This window comes from Anser anser, assembly GCF_964211835.1.
Source record: "Anser anser genome assembly, chromosome: 1".
In the NCBI taxonomy this organism is placed as follows: domain Eukaryota; kingdom Metazoa; phylum Chordata; class Aves; order Anseriformes; family Anatidae; genus Anser; species Anser anser.
In genome coordinates this window covers 103,267,124-103,282,085 of record NC_139720.1, presented here as the reverse complement: position 1 = coordinate 103,282,085, position 14,962 = coordinate 103,267,124, and the positions used below count along the sequence as shown (strand labels likewise).

The 14,962-nt window shown below is 37.2% G+C and overlaps 1 protein-coding gene across 10 annotated transcripts in view; it reads left to right on the top strand.

Annotated features, from left to right (window-relative positions):
* Window positions 1-14,962, top strand: part of CRACR2A (calcium release activated channel regulator 2A) — a 79,574-nt gene that overhangs the window by 29,713 nt on the left and 34,899 nt on the right. For all 10 annotated transcript variants that reach the window (XM_083824876.1, XM_083824884.1, XM_083824883.1 and 7 more), the window contains 5 exons: window positions 1,285-1,396; window positions 3,542-3,707; window positions 5,325-5,471; window positions 10,220-10,310; window positions 13,948-14,043. In XM_083824876.1, coding sequence (XP_083681002.1) covers window positions 1,285-1,396; window positions 3,542-3,707; window positions 5,325-5,471; window positions 10,220-10,310; window positions 13,948-14,043 — 612 coding nt within the window. The remainder of the gene's footprint in view (window positions 1-1,284; window positions 1,397-3,541; window positions 3,708-5,324; window positions 5,472-10,219; window positions 10,311-13,947; window positions 14,044-14,962) is intronic.

Sequence of the window (14,962 nt, the reverse complement as noted above, 5' to 3'; positions counted from 1 at the left end):
GCTATTGTAGTTATAGGGATTGTAGTTGTATGCCACTCCAATTTCCTCCTATTTCTGTCAGTCTATTTGTCTGTGCTTTTAAAAGATGTACAGTAGAACCATTATGTTAGCCCTAAGATAGACCAGTTGGGCCAAATTTAAAGTAAAAAGTGTTTTTTGTGTGTTTGTTTTGTTTTGGTTTTGGTTTTGTTTTCTTCCTGTCTTTAGATTCTCAGGAAAAATAGGTGATTTTTTGAAGGTGGTTTAATGAAGTTTTATCTTCTTTGGTATGAGCATGCTCTATTGAAGGAATAGACAGATGATAAACAAAGTGATTACAGGAGCAGCAGGTTTTTTCCTTCTGTAGCTTTTTTGCTTTTTTTTTTTTTTATTTATACTTTTTAAAGCAGCTTTAATTAGGACACTATTCTTTCTCTAATGTTTTTGGTCAGAGAGTCTCTTGCCTGACACCGTGACATGCAAACAGGCATTCAGCTCTTCTGGCAGGTTTGCCCAGATGCATGATAATCAGGGCATTTCATGAGGTTGCTGGGACTCCACTTTAAGTCCTAATTCTTCCCTGTGAGATAGGAATACGCTTCGCAAGGAGAGTCACAGAATCACAGAATCATCTAGGTTGGAAGAGACCTCCAAGATCATCTAGTTCAACCTCTGCCCTAACACTAACAAGTCCTCCACTAAACCATATCACTAAGCTTTAAATCTAAACGCCTTTTAAAGACCTCCAGGGATGGTGGGTGACTCAACCACTTCCCTGGGCAGCCCATTCCAATGCCTAACAACCCATTCAGTAAAGAAGTTCTTCCTAACATCCAGCCTAAACCTGGCACAACTTTAGCCCATTCCCCCTCGTCCTGTCACCAGGCACGTGGGAGGACAGACCAATCCCCACCTCGCTACAGCCTCCTTTAAGGTACCTGTAGAGAGCGATAAGGTCGCCCCTGAGCCTCCCCTTCTCCAGGCTGAACAACCTCAGCTCCCTCAGCCGCTCCTCATAAGACTTGTTCTCCAGACCCCTCACCAGCTTCGTTGCCCTTCTCTGGACTTGCTTGTTCTCACTTTTTTGTTGTAAAGAATTCATAAAGGCAAATCGTGAAGTCGTAAGAGCATACTTTCCAAAGTTAATGTTGTTTCAGCCTTTGAGAAGTATTTGAATTTTCCTTCTGGGTAAAAAAAAAAAAAAAGGCCTATATGGCCTATATTACAGGGATTTTTGTCTTGTTTATAGCTTCCATTCTTATCCTGTGGTAGTGAGTGAAGTCGCAGCATGTTTTGTCATTTCAGAGACTGTATCCTGAGTTACCTCTTAGCCTGGAAGAGCTTGAAAAAGTTTTTGTTATGTTGGATGCGGATGGCAATGGCTCACTTACCCCAAAGGAGTTCACCACAGGATTCAGTGAGTTTGGAAAGCATGTCTCCTATATAGATTCTTATTCGGGTTCTTTACTCTCCACCTGAATCTTTTATCCTAACAGTACACTTACGATGCGCACAGGGAAACTGTTCCCCAGATACAGCAGATATATGAGGAAGTGGTCAAACGATGTCTATAAGATGTCTACAAAAGTTCATTCTCATCAAAGGGCTCCAGGGTGTTTCTCTCCTGTGTGAGATGGGAAGTCATGGCACAGTGACACAGTGAAAACTCAATAAGCAAAGTTATTAAGCAGGTATTCTTTGTTACGGCGCTGGGTGCGTGTGGGATCTTTCCACTTAACACGCGCACTAAGGGTTACTGGCAGTGTGCTTATATTAGTGGGATATATGCATATTCATTTCCTGTAACTCTTTTGCATATTCATCAGATATGTGAATAATCATTAACATAGGTTCATCAGGTCTCCGAAGAATCATTAACATAGGTTCCCACCCCTATTTGCATGCGTACTGGAGTCCTTGGGTGGATGAACATCATATAATATAACATAACACATGATGCTTGATGAACAGCTACTATACCTCTTGTCTTCCTAGTTTTCTTTTTATGAATGTAGCAGAAGGTACAAAACAAAAAGCTACAAAAGAAAAAACCCTTTTCCTTTTCTTTCTTTCTTTCTTTTTTTTTAGCAGTCTTTGCAGTTCTTAAGATTTTTCACTCTCTTGTTTTTATATCTACCCTCTTTATCTCCGAGATGTGGCTAGCATTTTTGTTTAATGTATTCATTGTAGGGTCTCAGTTTCCCTACTTTTTGAGATCGATACGCTGGATCTAGAGTACTTTTCTACATACTATCCCCTCCACACCCTCCCACTTTGAGAAGAGAATTTAGACTGTTTCACAGTTTGTTAATTTACTTGAGGCTTTCAACCCAGCTGACTTCAGTAATATGTATTCTTGCTTAAACTCATGTTTAATTTAAACTGAAACAACTCATTTGTCAAACCATGGTTATTTCTTGTAATCAACTCTTCTATAGTGTTCTTCTCTAGTATTTGCCCTTACTAGAGCAAATCCAAGGTAACATTGATGCAGTGAAAACTCAATAACCAAAGTTATTAAGCAGGTATTCTTTATTATGGCACCAAATGTGTGTAGGATTGCTCCACCCAACCCACACACACACCAAGGCTTACTGGCAGCGTGTTTATATTAGTGGGATATATGCATATTCATTTCATTTCCTGTAAGTCTCTTGCATATTCATCAGGTATGCGAATAATCATTAACATAGCTTCCCACACCTTTTCGCATACGTACTGGAGTCCTTGGGTGGTCATCTGGCATACTCCGGTGGTCTTTTAATGAAGGCCAGAAGTCTTCCTTGCTGCTAAACTTCTGACCTTTCCTTTCTTTGAAAGACTTCAGCAGTCAAGCCAGTTCTTGCTGGTTCCATTATCTTATGCATACAGTCTTTTACTCCCTTATCTTTGGTGTCATTAACATACAATTGTGTTAGCTAAGACCTATATATTCAACATCCTTTATCTTGTTCCTTGTCTCAACATGATGTGTTGCTGGATGGTGAATAATTGATGAGAAAGTCTCATGACTTTCATACAAGTCCCTTGTGATTATGATGTGGTGCCAATAGTCAGGAATACCTGAATCTTGCTATTATTAATAGAAATATCCTGAATAGGTGGAAGAAAAGAATGTAGGGGTGAAGTCTAGAGGAATTAAAATACATGTGAGTCAAATGGGGGAAAAATGAGTATGAAAAAAAATCTAGCTTTGATATGCAGTTACAAGCAGGAATTTGAAGCATATTAAGAAATTTTAAGCATATCTAGGAGACCAGAACATCTATAAAGTGGTTGTTGCCACAGTTTATGTCTTTTGTTTATGGAAGTCTGAACTTTTTCAGTGTGTTTGTGAATTTTGAGGACAAAACCAGGCACAGACCTCAGGTATCCTCTTGTCAGGCCTCATGATTTAGTTGTTTCATGATACTCCCTTTGCTCGTAAACAAGTGGGTTTTCCTTCCTCAAAAATTATATTTACTGTTTAATTTGATCTTTGTTATGTTCTTCAATGACATTACTTCTTATAGTGATTTCTGAAAATGCTAAACTTATAACCTATGTAATTTTTAAATCTTAGGCCAGTTTCTTTTGGGGCAGATTGCTTTAAATAAAGAAATGCAACAATCAGAAGCTGAAACAGCCTGCCTACCTAAAAGTAAAGAGACTGTGAGAGATGATGATGATGAGGAATTCCAGTTCTCAAATCTGATGGATCGGCTTGGAGCAAAAAAGGTCTTGGAGGAGTGAGTTTTCCCAGCAATAGTAATAGATTACACAATCTTTTATGATTCAACTCTGTGGTTTGATTTTAATGGAACTCAAGAGAAATGATGAGAAATAAGGCCTTTCATTAACATGGTGACTCTTTAAAAATTAATTTTCTTAGCTGTTAGAAAGGATAAAATGACATTCAGCCCAAAATTTCCAAGAGCAAAGCTATTGCATTGTAGTCATGTGAAACATGTCTGTTCCATATGAAAACTATACTGACATACCATGGATTTTGAAAATAGATAATTACTAGTATGTTGTTTGAGAATTCACAGGTGCTACTGATTTCAAAAACAAAACCAGTACATGGTGACTGCTTTGTTGTTGTTGTTTTTTTGATAAGGAATGTGTTTAAAGTGCACCAGTTAACCATAAGAAAGAATGTTTGCTCTGCTCTGCATTTATTTGTAAATTGTGATTGCTATGATGACACTTACCTCTTCCAGGACCAGGATGATGTCCTCTGAAACAAAGAATCCAAAAACATCCACTGCTGAAAGAGTTTCTTGTGCATTGGTCTGATGTTCATTGGTTAATCACAATCAATGTACTATATCAAAGAAAGCACAGGGACAAAAATTGGAGAGAATCTGGACAGATAATAAAAATCTCTAAGAGATGTATCAGTGATCCTTATCATGAAATAGAAATGCTTATCAGTGTTTTTGTTCACCTGACTGCCTGTTATAGGAAAGAGCTGATTGGCAGTCATCCCGAAAGGCTTTCAATATGAAGAGATTGTTATGTACTTTTTCTATCCTCATCCTCATTTTGTCCTTTAAATATAGCACTCATAGCTGTCTAGGTTCAGCCTAACAGTGCATGTGGAAGAGAACGACTCAGGAAGAAACAATCAAAAGAAGTTATTCAGGGAAATTTCAGCAAAGTGTTTAAAAAAATGTATCATTCACAGTAGAACATTCCCCCCCCGCCCCTTATCTCGAGAATGGTTACAGAAGGAAAACATTCTGTTTCAAAATCTTTAATTCAAATTTTTTAAGATGTGTCCTGATTTTATTTTTATTTTTATTATTATTTTTTTTAGCAGACTACCATGGAATTAAAATGAAGTAAAAATGAAAGAAGACACTACAAATGCAATTTATAGTACCTTAGTAACTTAGGAGCCTGAGTTTCATTCATTTGTCATGAGAAAATTTTTTTGATTAGCTTTTCCACTGTCCCTTGCCTACTGGATTGGTGGAAAATTCTCTGCTTCTAATAAAAGTGATAGGATGGTACTAATCACAGGAGACAGATGAGATATTTATCTCCTTTCTTCTCAATTTCTGGTTAGATGAAGTGTCTAACAAGGCACCCAACAAACAAGCAATTTCTGTGATTCCTTGCAGTCATGCATGACCTGATGTTATGATCAATATTTTGGAATAAAAGTGATTGCTATCATTACCCACCTACCTCATCCTTTTCCATTCTGAGTCTGCTTAAACAGCCCTTGTTTTTAATTAGCCTTGTGTTCTGACTAGTAATGCCTTGAAGCTGCCCTTCCGTTACTAGGATGCGGCAAACATTTACTGTAGACTGAGGAATGTTCTCTTATAGCAGTCTTTTATTATCTTTTGTTTCAGTGAAAGTGATGTGAAGCAGCTTTGGTTGCAGCTGAGAAAAGATGAATCTCACTTACTTTCCAGTTTTGAAGAGTTCCTGGCCAGAATTTTTTCCCAGCTCCAGGATGCAGATAATGAAAAGAATGAGTTGGAATGGGCTCTAAAAAAGTTAGTGCTTTTCTTTCTTGGTCAGTTTGTGTAGTATTACATCTAGCCTACCTACATTTAAGCCTTTGAAATAAGTGAAGTATTTCAGAGGAGAACTGACGGCTATAATTACAAGAGATCCTGTAACATGATGTTTTGTTAGTTGTGAAGAGTAAAATTATACATACTGCAGAACTATCTGAAATTAGCTTTTCTTTTCCTGTTAACAGATTGTATTGACTGAAATTCTTTTGCAGATGTCTTTTACTTCATTGCAGTTCTAAGACAATACTAAGCAATTCTCATCTAGTTAATAAGCTTGACTCCAGAGGGCAGTCAGATTTATACTTACGCAGATTATAGTTGAAGTTCACCTATAATTTTTATTTATATCAATTTTATAATTTTATATGTATATGATTTACATATATATTAATAACTCACGGTTTTCAGATCAGATCTGGAAGCTCTTACACTTTCTGAATTGTTTTAATACTTTTGTGGGATATGGTATGAACCAGAGCAGTATAGGCTGTGCTTCCAGTAGCTTTTCTGTCTGCTCTGTTAAATTTCAGTGCACTAATATTTTAGATTCATAGAGAGAGCAATCTTCGGACCAGCAGATATTGTACACAGTATCTTTTTTCATTCACGGTATCATTGTTTGAAAAATATGTTGAGATAAAGTTGTCTGACATTTGTATATTAGTGGTATTAGAACATAATATATTTATAAGCATTGAGCAATACAGGCAAATATACTTGTTGAAAATTTCATCACTATTTTTGTTATATTGGGAATGTGACAAGGCTTCTGAAGGAAGAAAAAGGAAGAACACACGGCCATTGAAGACAAACTAGTTGATACTGATTGCAGAATTTTCAAGCGTGATTTTTAAGCCTTGAGACACCTTGTCTGTTGGAAACAGCATAATGAGAGTTATGTTGTCTGTTTTAGCCTACAGATTGTTAATGATCAAGTGTGGTAGTTTTTGTTTCTTTTTTTTTGTTTGTTTTTGTTTTCTAGAATCTTGTCTGTGTTTGTTTGGGAGCTGAATAAATCAATATTTCTATCTAGTATCAGCAACCATCACAGAGGTGCAGTGCATGGAGCATTAGCATCACATGACTTTTCTGACTTACATGAAATCTCTACCTTAAAAATGCATTGGATCTTTATGTCTTTGTAGTAAAAACAGTTTTGCATTAATTTCTTCTTCCTATTGCTCCTGATAACACCTCTGATGTCAGCACATAAATCCTTGCTTTGTTTGTAATGAATAGCTGGAAGGAGTCAGATCTGTCACAGTAGTAGTGCTGCCTTAGATAACAGTGGGTATGAATAACCTCTCTTGGGGGAAAAAAAAAAAAGCACAAATAAGAGCAAAGCTCAAGATAAGACCATACAGAAGGGGATTTTTTTTTATACCCACATATTTCTAAGCACAAAGTCTGCATAGAATGGTCAGGATTTACTATGGGGACACAGAAGATAAGAGATGCTGGTTATTGAGGTCTCATCATCTCTCTTGTGTTGTGCTTGATGACAATAAGCACCCTTTGGAAGTTGAGAATGAATATGGACTTTCATTTTTCCTACCTGCCTCAGCTCTGTGTGTCATTAAGCAATACTGTAGTTTACTCTCAGCCTTTTGTCTTCTCTCCTAGATGTAGGCTGTGCTTTTGTCTTAGATTTATTTCTTTTTTTCTGAGCTGGATTTCCTGAGAACCTTCACGTGCATGTACTGGGATCTTTATGCACTGTCAATCTATGCTATCAACATATGCCATTCTTTTGTCCTTGGATTTTGTCTTTTCTTCTGGAGCTTTCACACGTGCATATTTCTATTCATGTTATGGGGACCTGAATCTAAGAGACCCAGGTTATTTACCCTGTCCTGGTCAAACAGATAAAGTACACTGCTGCTGTTCCCATTTGTAGGTCCAGCCAGTAGTGAGGCTGAGTATATATGTCCTCAATAAACATATGTGCGGATACACACATGGGGGCTACACAGACTAATACTGATTGGAGAGCAGTGCCTCTACTGGCACCCCCGTAAACACAAGCAGCATTCACATAAACATGAAGGATGTTTCTCCCCTCCTGATCAGGAGTAAATTTTACTAGGGACAATATACACACATGCTGCCCTCCCCCACACTGATTTTATTCAGAAACAAGCCTGCATCCACATATCCTTTCAATAGTAGCATGGGCCTTAGGTCCACCTAATGTCCATGCCTGCATCCTGGGCCCCTTACCCATTGCTCAGCCCGTGGGTCTTTCCAGATGTGAGTCTCCTACTCACTGCCCTGTTCGCGTTGACTGATGTTTGCTACCACAACGTGTTAATTTGCTCACTCATGATTACAATCATTGTAACAACCACAGATCCTTGAAACAAAGGGCTTTTCACGTCCATCTAATGCCCATGTCAGGACCCTAGTCCCTGTACCTCCAGTCATCAGCTCAGACCTTGAGTCTTTCCAGATGCAGATCTCCTCCTCCTTGCTGGTTAGTTTAGCTTTAGGTGTGCTAATGATTAACGCCCACATGGAATAGATATTGAGTTCCCACAGAGAATGTTTAGAAATAGGATGTAATAAGATGATAGGATAGTCTATGATAAACAGACACAGGGCTTGACCAGATAAATATAATGACCATCATATTGCTCCCTCTTGACTTAGCCATTTATCCACCCTACTTTCCTTTTTCACATCCACCTTTGTCCCTTTCTCTATCCTTGCCTTCTCATAAATAAAAACATCTTGTTCCTAAATACTTTTGTGACTTCGGTTTTCATGGTGCTGCCAAAAACTATGCTTCAAAACACGAGAGGATTTCAGCAGTTTATTAATATGGGACTAAAGTTATTCTCCCTGTCACACAGAAGCAAAGAAAGTATTTATTGCTGTCATGGAAATACTGACTTCTAAGCAGTATGTTCTGCCTGTGCAAAGTTACAGGGTTTTTCATTACATAGTCAATCTAGTTCTGATCAAAGTGATTGCATGAATATGATCTTTTAAATTATGATCTTAGCATGTCTACCATACCTTTCTAAATAATTTTTATGAATATGTGTAATTTTATGTCATTGAAAAATGCTATTATGAAGCATTTTCTTATTTTAAAGAAAATAAAATTTGAGATCAGAACATGATCAGAACAGGGAAGTAAAACAATAAATTGTCTGGATTTTCCAGCACTCCCTGTTTGGAGCATTGCAGTCACATGAAGAGGCCGTCATCTGGGCTGCTTTTCTCATCTAGTCTGAGTTTACACAAATGTAGATGACAGCAAATTTTCTCTTTTTCTTTTTTCAAATTGGTATGGGTTAATATACGTTTATTGCTGCTGTAAATCCTGAGAAAACACCTTCCACCCTCATTTCTATCTGTTACTAAAAATTGCAAGCTGGCAATGTCAAGTGTTGTGATATTTGAAAGGGGGAAAGAAAGACTTGTTTATGAAGTTTCTCACTTCTTTTAGCCTAGGTAAGTTTTTTCCAGTTTGCTTTGAATTTTTTCAGCTTTATGTGAGAAGTGAGTCAAGCTTTTTATAATTGAAAATACAGACTTTGTAAAGCGTTAGGTACGAAAAGTATAGTAGGTTCCCCAAAGTAAAAAATTAATGTTTTATTTTTTTTTCCTACTGTATATTCTTTGTATTGCTCTTGTTAATGTGAATGCCCTAGAAGGTTCTTTTCTTTATTTGTAATGGATGCATTCTCCAGATTGCTGAAGGAACACCTCTAGCAAGAGGGATAAGGGGGAACTATGTAGTAATGTCATGTAAAGATCCTATTAGTCTCTATTAAAAATCACTCTTGGGTGTGCCCTGAATTTGATGCAAAGTGATTTATGGTTTTCAGTTTCTGGATTAATGAAAATAACATAGCATAGCATAGCAGCAGAACAAAGGAACAGCCCTTTCAGTAGTTATTTATTTAATTCTTTTGGTCCAAACTGAAGCATCTACTTGATGTAATTCTTCATCTATCAAACTGCAGTGAGATTGTTATATTATATGGTGAAAAGTGAGCTCTGTCCTTCCTTCCTTTTTCCTACTGTCAGATACATATTTGCATAGCATATTTATGTCTGTTCTTTAGCTGAGCTTTAAAAATTGTTTCTGCAAAGCTCTTAGAAAGGAAGTAAGGCATCTTTCAAGAAGGACTTTCAGGAAGTCCATTCTAGCCAAGACTTCTTAGTCATGATAGAAGTACCTCATTTAATGCTCTTGAATGGTGAACAACGCAGTCCTACAGTAAAAAGTGATGTTGCATTGGAAACGCTTTTAACTGGCAAACTTAGACTCCGGTATAGTTATTAGTGTCACTAGGGAGTTCTATTCCTTAAATCTTAGATTTAGTAGTCATTAAAACTGCATAATGAACAGCTGCTTTATATGGAAACATCAGATGTGTAGCTTTACGTAGTTTTTTTGTGTAACTTTTTTATTTTATGTAACCTTTGAGCTGTTGAAGCTTTTTTTTCCTCATGATTTTGGTCATTGCTGTTGTTGTTTGTTTGTTTGATTGTTATTTTTTTTAGATCTGTGATCTTTCCTGCACGTGAACACCACACTATATTCTTACCCTCAGTACATTCTCTGGGGACTTATGTTAAGGCAAAAATGTGTAGGGCTTATTTGGTAGTTGTGAGACGTAACCTGAAGTAATGCTACAAAAGTAAAAAAAATAAAAGTAAAAGGTAAAAGTAATGCTACATACATTCGGTATACTTTTATCTCTTATTAGAAAAACTGCAGCTTTTGATGAAGAAATTCAAAATCTCTATGAAGAAATGGAACAGCAAATCAAAAAGGAGAAAGAGGAGTTTCTCTTGAAAGTGAGTGTCTGTTGTTACTGTTGGCCTGAATTCTGCTCCTATTTCCAGTGGTTTAATACTCATTCTGGGTGTGGAATAAGAGCCCACAAAATGTGTTTCACAACAGAGTTATAAAAAACAGCATTTGCCTCACTGATGCTTTTGATCTGATCCAGGCTCTACAGCTTCCAACTGAATGACTTTGATGAAAGGAACATCAGTGTACTGTGCTCAGTGGTTGGCATACAGTAGCAGCTGATTTTCTTTTGAAAGTCCATGGAACTACTGCTTCATTGTATTATCGATGCTTCTACAGATCCAACTGCTGGATACAGTTAGCAAAAATGTTTTCTGAGGTTGTTCACAGCAGCACTAATCTTGTTGAGTTCTGCAAGCTCTCCTTTTGTGGAGGGGATAAGTTCTCACTGAACTGCAACAACAGCTATTCAAGTAATGGTAATTTCTGAAACCAGTACACCTGTTTGCATGATAATCTTATGTCAGATTCTTTTGTCAGTGCCATAATTCCTCCAGAACACTTAACATCGAATTCCCTTTTCTTCTGAAAAGTCTACTTTAAATCTCACCTATTGCTTTTAATAATCTGTTCTTTTGATTTTTCTTCCCCGTCTCTCTCCCCCCACCCCCCACCCTCCCCCCCCGAACAAGGAAACTAACAAGAAGTCCCAATACGCTGCAGGAAACAGTCACCTAAGAATCATTTGGGTGGGCACCTCAGCTGCTCTTTCACACTAGATCAGGTTGCTCAGGGCCTTGTCTAGTTGAGTTTCGAGTATGCCAACGATGAAGATTCCACAGCAGCTCTGGGACAACCAATCGTAAGCCAGTGTTTCATGCCTTTTTGTTTTTTTGAAAGCACTCGTATCAATGAAAACAATATATGTTTTCATATAACCTATGGTACTCAAAATGTTGCCCAAACTAGTGGATATTCATCAAAGATCACCTCAGTTCTCAATCAGATATGATATCTAAAGAAATCCTTTTGTGGTCCAAATGTATAAAGTGTTTTTTTTTTTTCTTTTTTTTTAGCTAAAGGTGTCTTAATCAGTTGTCTAAAGGATCTTCTAAGTCTTCTAAGTCTTTATTTGCCTCAAAGGCAAGAACATGATTCATAAACTTCAGTTTTTACATTCCAAGTTGAGAGCAGTTTTCAGTGGTGGATGAGATGAAACCTTTATATAAAGTTTGCATATCAATTGAAGAATAACAAGTATTTGCAACTTTGCAAAAGAATTGGTTTATACCCTATTAACACCCCATAACTGAAGTTGCGTTGAAAATTCTAAAACATAAAAACCAACAACCCTCCAACCCCACCCAAAAAAAAAAACCCAACCAAAAAAAAAAATATGACTTTTTCTGTAAGCAATGATCGTTGGATCTCCTAATTAGTTGTATTTTTGAGCCAAAGCCATTTATTTCAAGCTGTTCCATTAAAGCTTCCCACTGAAGCTATTTACAGTTTAGTCAATGTTCACGCTAGTGGCTTAGTCAGCTTTCACACTAGTGGTTGTCCTGATACTGTAAAAGTTGGTCAAAGAAACTCTCTAATACTCAGTTTGGAGTTTTAGAAAGCAGGCATTCTTTGATTGTGGCACTGGGCACACAGGAGATCGCTCCATCCTGTGTGCATGCCGAATCGTCCAAGCTACAAGGGTTATATACAGTTAGAACGTGCATATTAATTAGATGTCAGAGAAATAATCAACATATTCATACTATTTCCCATAATTTGTTAAAATATGTAAATGTTCCTGAGACATGCACATTTGTTTGCACTGGTGATCTTTGGTGGTTGTCGGTAGTCTTCCTCACTATGTTTGCTGCTTGAACCTAGTTGTTGCATATGCTCAGGCCATCTTGTTCTTTCTTATCTTGTTGTTCCAGCTTAGACATGCATACTAAACTAAGTGATTTACACATCAAAAGACTCGTGCACACCATGAGTTCCTCACCTATTTTTTATAGGCACATCTTTCAGGCCTAGGTTATCTTGCCCCGCTTTCCCCTGTCTTGGGATACAATTCTGTATGGTCTTACAGATAAGATTGATTCTTTAGAGAGTAAGGTAACATTAGACATATAAAGTTTCTAGTCTACCTTATATCTAACTAAACATAGTGAAATATTTCAAATTTGGTTCTATTATTCTATAAGGGAGAGAACTATATGTTCTTCTGACTTGATATCAGTATGATACTCAAGAAGTATTGTTTTTTGACATGACTAATGTGGGGAGATCTGATTGTTAAGTTATTTCTCTAATGCAAAGTCTCACAAAGACTGTACTGCCAGGAGAGATGCATTGATGCCATATAAAAAGGGAATTATGGCTTGAATATAGAATATCTCTTGAAGAATACGTTTAAAGAAATTGTTAGGATAACAAATAAGCACAAATTGTAGCTATTTAAGATACTTAGTACCCTGCTGACTGAAATCTGTATCAAGATCTGTTAGTCTGTCTTTTTCACTTGGGTATATATTCTTCCACATAAGAAGCCAGTTACATGCATTTGATTACCCTTTTATATGTACTGCTAAAGGGCAAAATAAAGCAGCATGTTGGAACCACTCTTGTGCTTACTGTCTTCTTGTGGGAATTTTTATTTGGAGGCATCTTCCTGAGGAGTTTAGGGAGTAGAAGCATGCTGTAGAGGAATAGGATAGATTCTGAGCTAATATGAACTGCCTGGGACCCCATTTTACTCAGGGGTGGCCTGATGATTTGTCTCAGCTAAGAAGTGTCTGAAGGAGTAATCTTGATTGGCACTTGGAGTTGACAGTGATTGCAAGATGATTAGATAGCAGAACAGTTGACAGATTCATATAATTGCTAAATATGTTGCAGAGCTTGAGTCCCAGATCACTTGCTTATATCAGTGGAATATTGGCAAAAGAAATTGTTAGTGATAGATTTTAAAGGTAGCAGTTAATGTTTCTTTTACTTCAACCTGTGTTGCTGTGCAGCAATAGCCTTTATCTCCTGTATCAGTCCTGATTCCTTGTATTTGACCTACAATATGGCTCCATAACAATTTAAATAGGTCCATCTTGGTTCTGTATCTGTTGGTTCTATTCTCATCCCTTCATCACTCTCCTGTATCAGCAGTTGTCTGGTTCAGGAAACCAAAAATACAGAAAGCTACTCACTTTTGTTTGTTTGTATGTTTTTAAATCTCCTGTTTGGTTAGCTCTCTGAAACAGCTCACTGTTGTAAGGAATGAGCATGAATGTTACTGTGGGAGAGGAAGAAGTGTTGTTGGAGATGGGAAGCTATATTGTAACTTCATTGGTTTAGGTTGGCTAAGCTCCTAAGTCTCATGGATATATGCTCTGAGTGTCCAAGACAGAAGAGTTCTGCTTCCACTTTGTAGTGGCTTGAGGCCGATTCATGTGCCGTCAGTGCTTGCTCTAGTAACTGCAGACATTAAAGTTGTTGAACACCACCAGTTTGCAGAAGCTCAGAGTCTAGTTTTATGTATGATACCATCCGTAAATTGAGTTATATCAGTAGCTAGTCATGTTCACTGCTAAAAGCTTTTCTGTTATTTTCACAGCTGATTCCTTATGTTTCTTCCTGCTGATGAAATTGTGCTGTTCTATTAATTTGTTTCCTCTTTGAATTTTGCAGGACACAGAGAGGTTTCAGTCCTACAGCCAAGAGCTGGAGTGCAAGCTTCTGTCGAAAGAACAAGAACTGGAACAATTGGTTCAAAACCAGAAAAGGGTATTAACAGATATCCTCAATTTTTATCTTATCTTTTTTTTTTTTTTAAGATGATTTTTTTTAAAATTTATTAATATGATTTTTCTTTAGGTGCCATTTTAGGTACCAAAAATATAAGTTGGTGTGATGTGGTTCTGTCTAACTGTAACCTTCTGTTGCTTTTATGTCATGAGTGTAGCTACCTGAGTGCATTTAAAAAATGGAGTTATGGCTGCTAGATTTCTATGTGTATGCTTAGGAAAATGTTACCCTATATATGTAGAGCAGTTTTCCTTTTATATAATAAAATGGAAAAAAAAATGATCCAGGTATTCTCCTCAGGTACTAGGTTAGTTTTATGAAATGTAACATAATTCTTCTGCCTGCAATGTGCTAATGCCCAGACAGCTCAGAAATAGGCTCTTATAGCTTGTATCTTTACTCAAAGCTTGTACCAGCTGTTTCTTTGCTTGTTTGGGAGGATTCAGCACTACAAACTTGAAATGCTCTCTTCTAAACAAATGGGCCTGATACACCTCTCTCTAATAGTTACAGGAGTGCATCTTCTTGAATGCCACTGGCATGCCTGCTTGTGGATGTGTTTAAGAAAATAAAATCAAGCCCACTGCTCTTGTCATTAGTTCTCTTGTATGACAACAGCTTGTCAAGTTCCCCTATTAAAAGCATGCTGTGTTTTATTTCTTAAAGTGCATGGCCTGCTTGGGGAAAGCAGACTATTTCTTCATGTGTAAACTTGCTGTAAAGTCCCTTCAACCCCTTCAAGGGCAGTAAATTAGAAAAGGGAAAAGGAGGTAGCACTGGAATTTAAATGAGCAAACATTTAAACATTTGCCACATTGCAGCACTAGAGCAGAATAACCTGTCCTTTGAAGATGTATGTGGGGACAGATCAGGCATTTTCAGTCTGAAGCTAACTGAA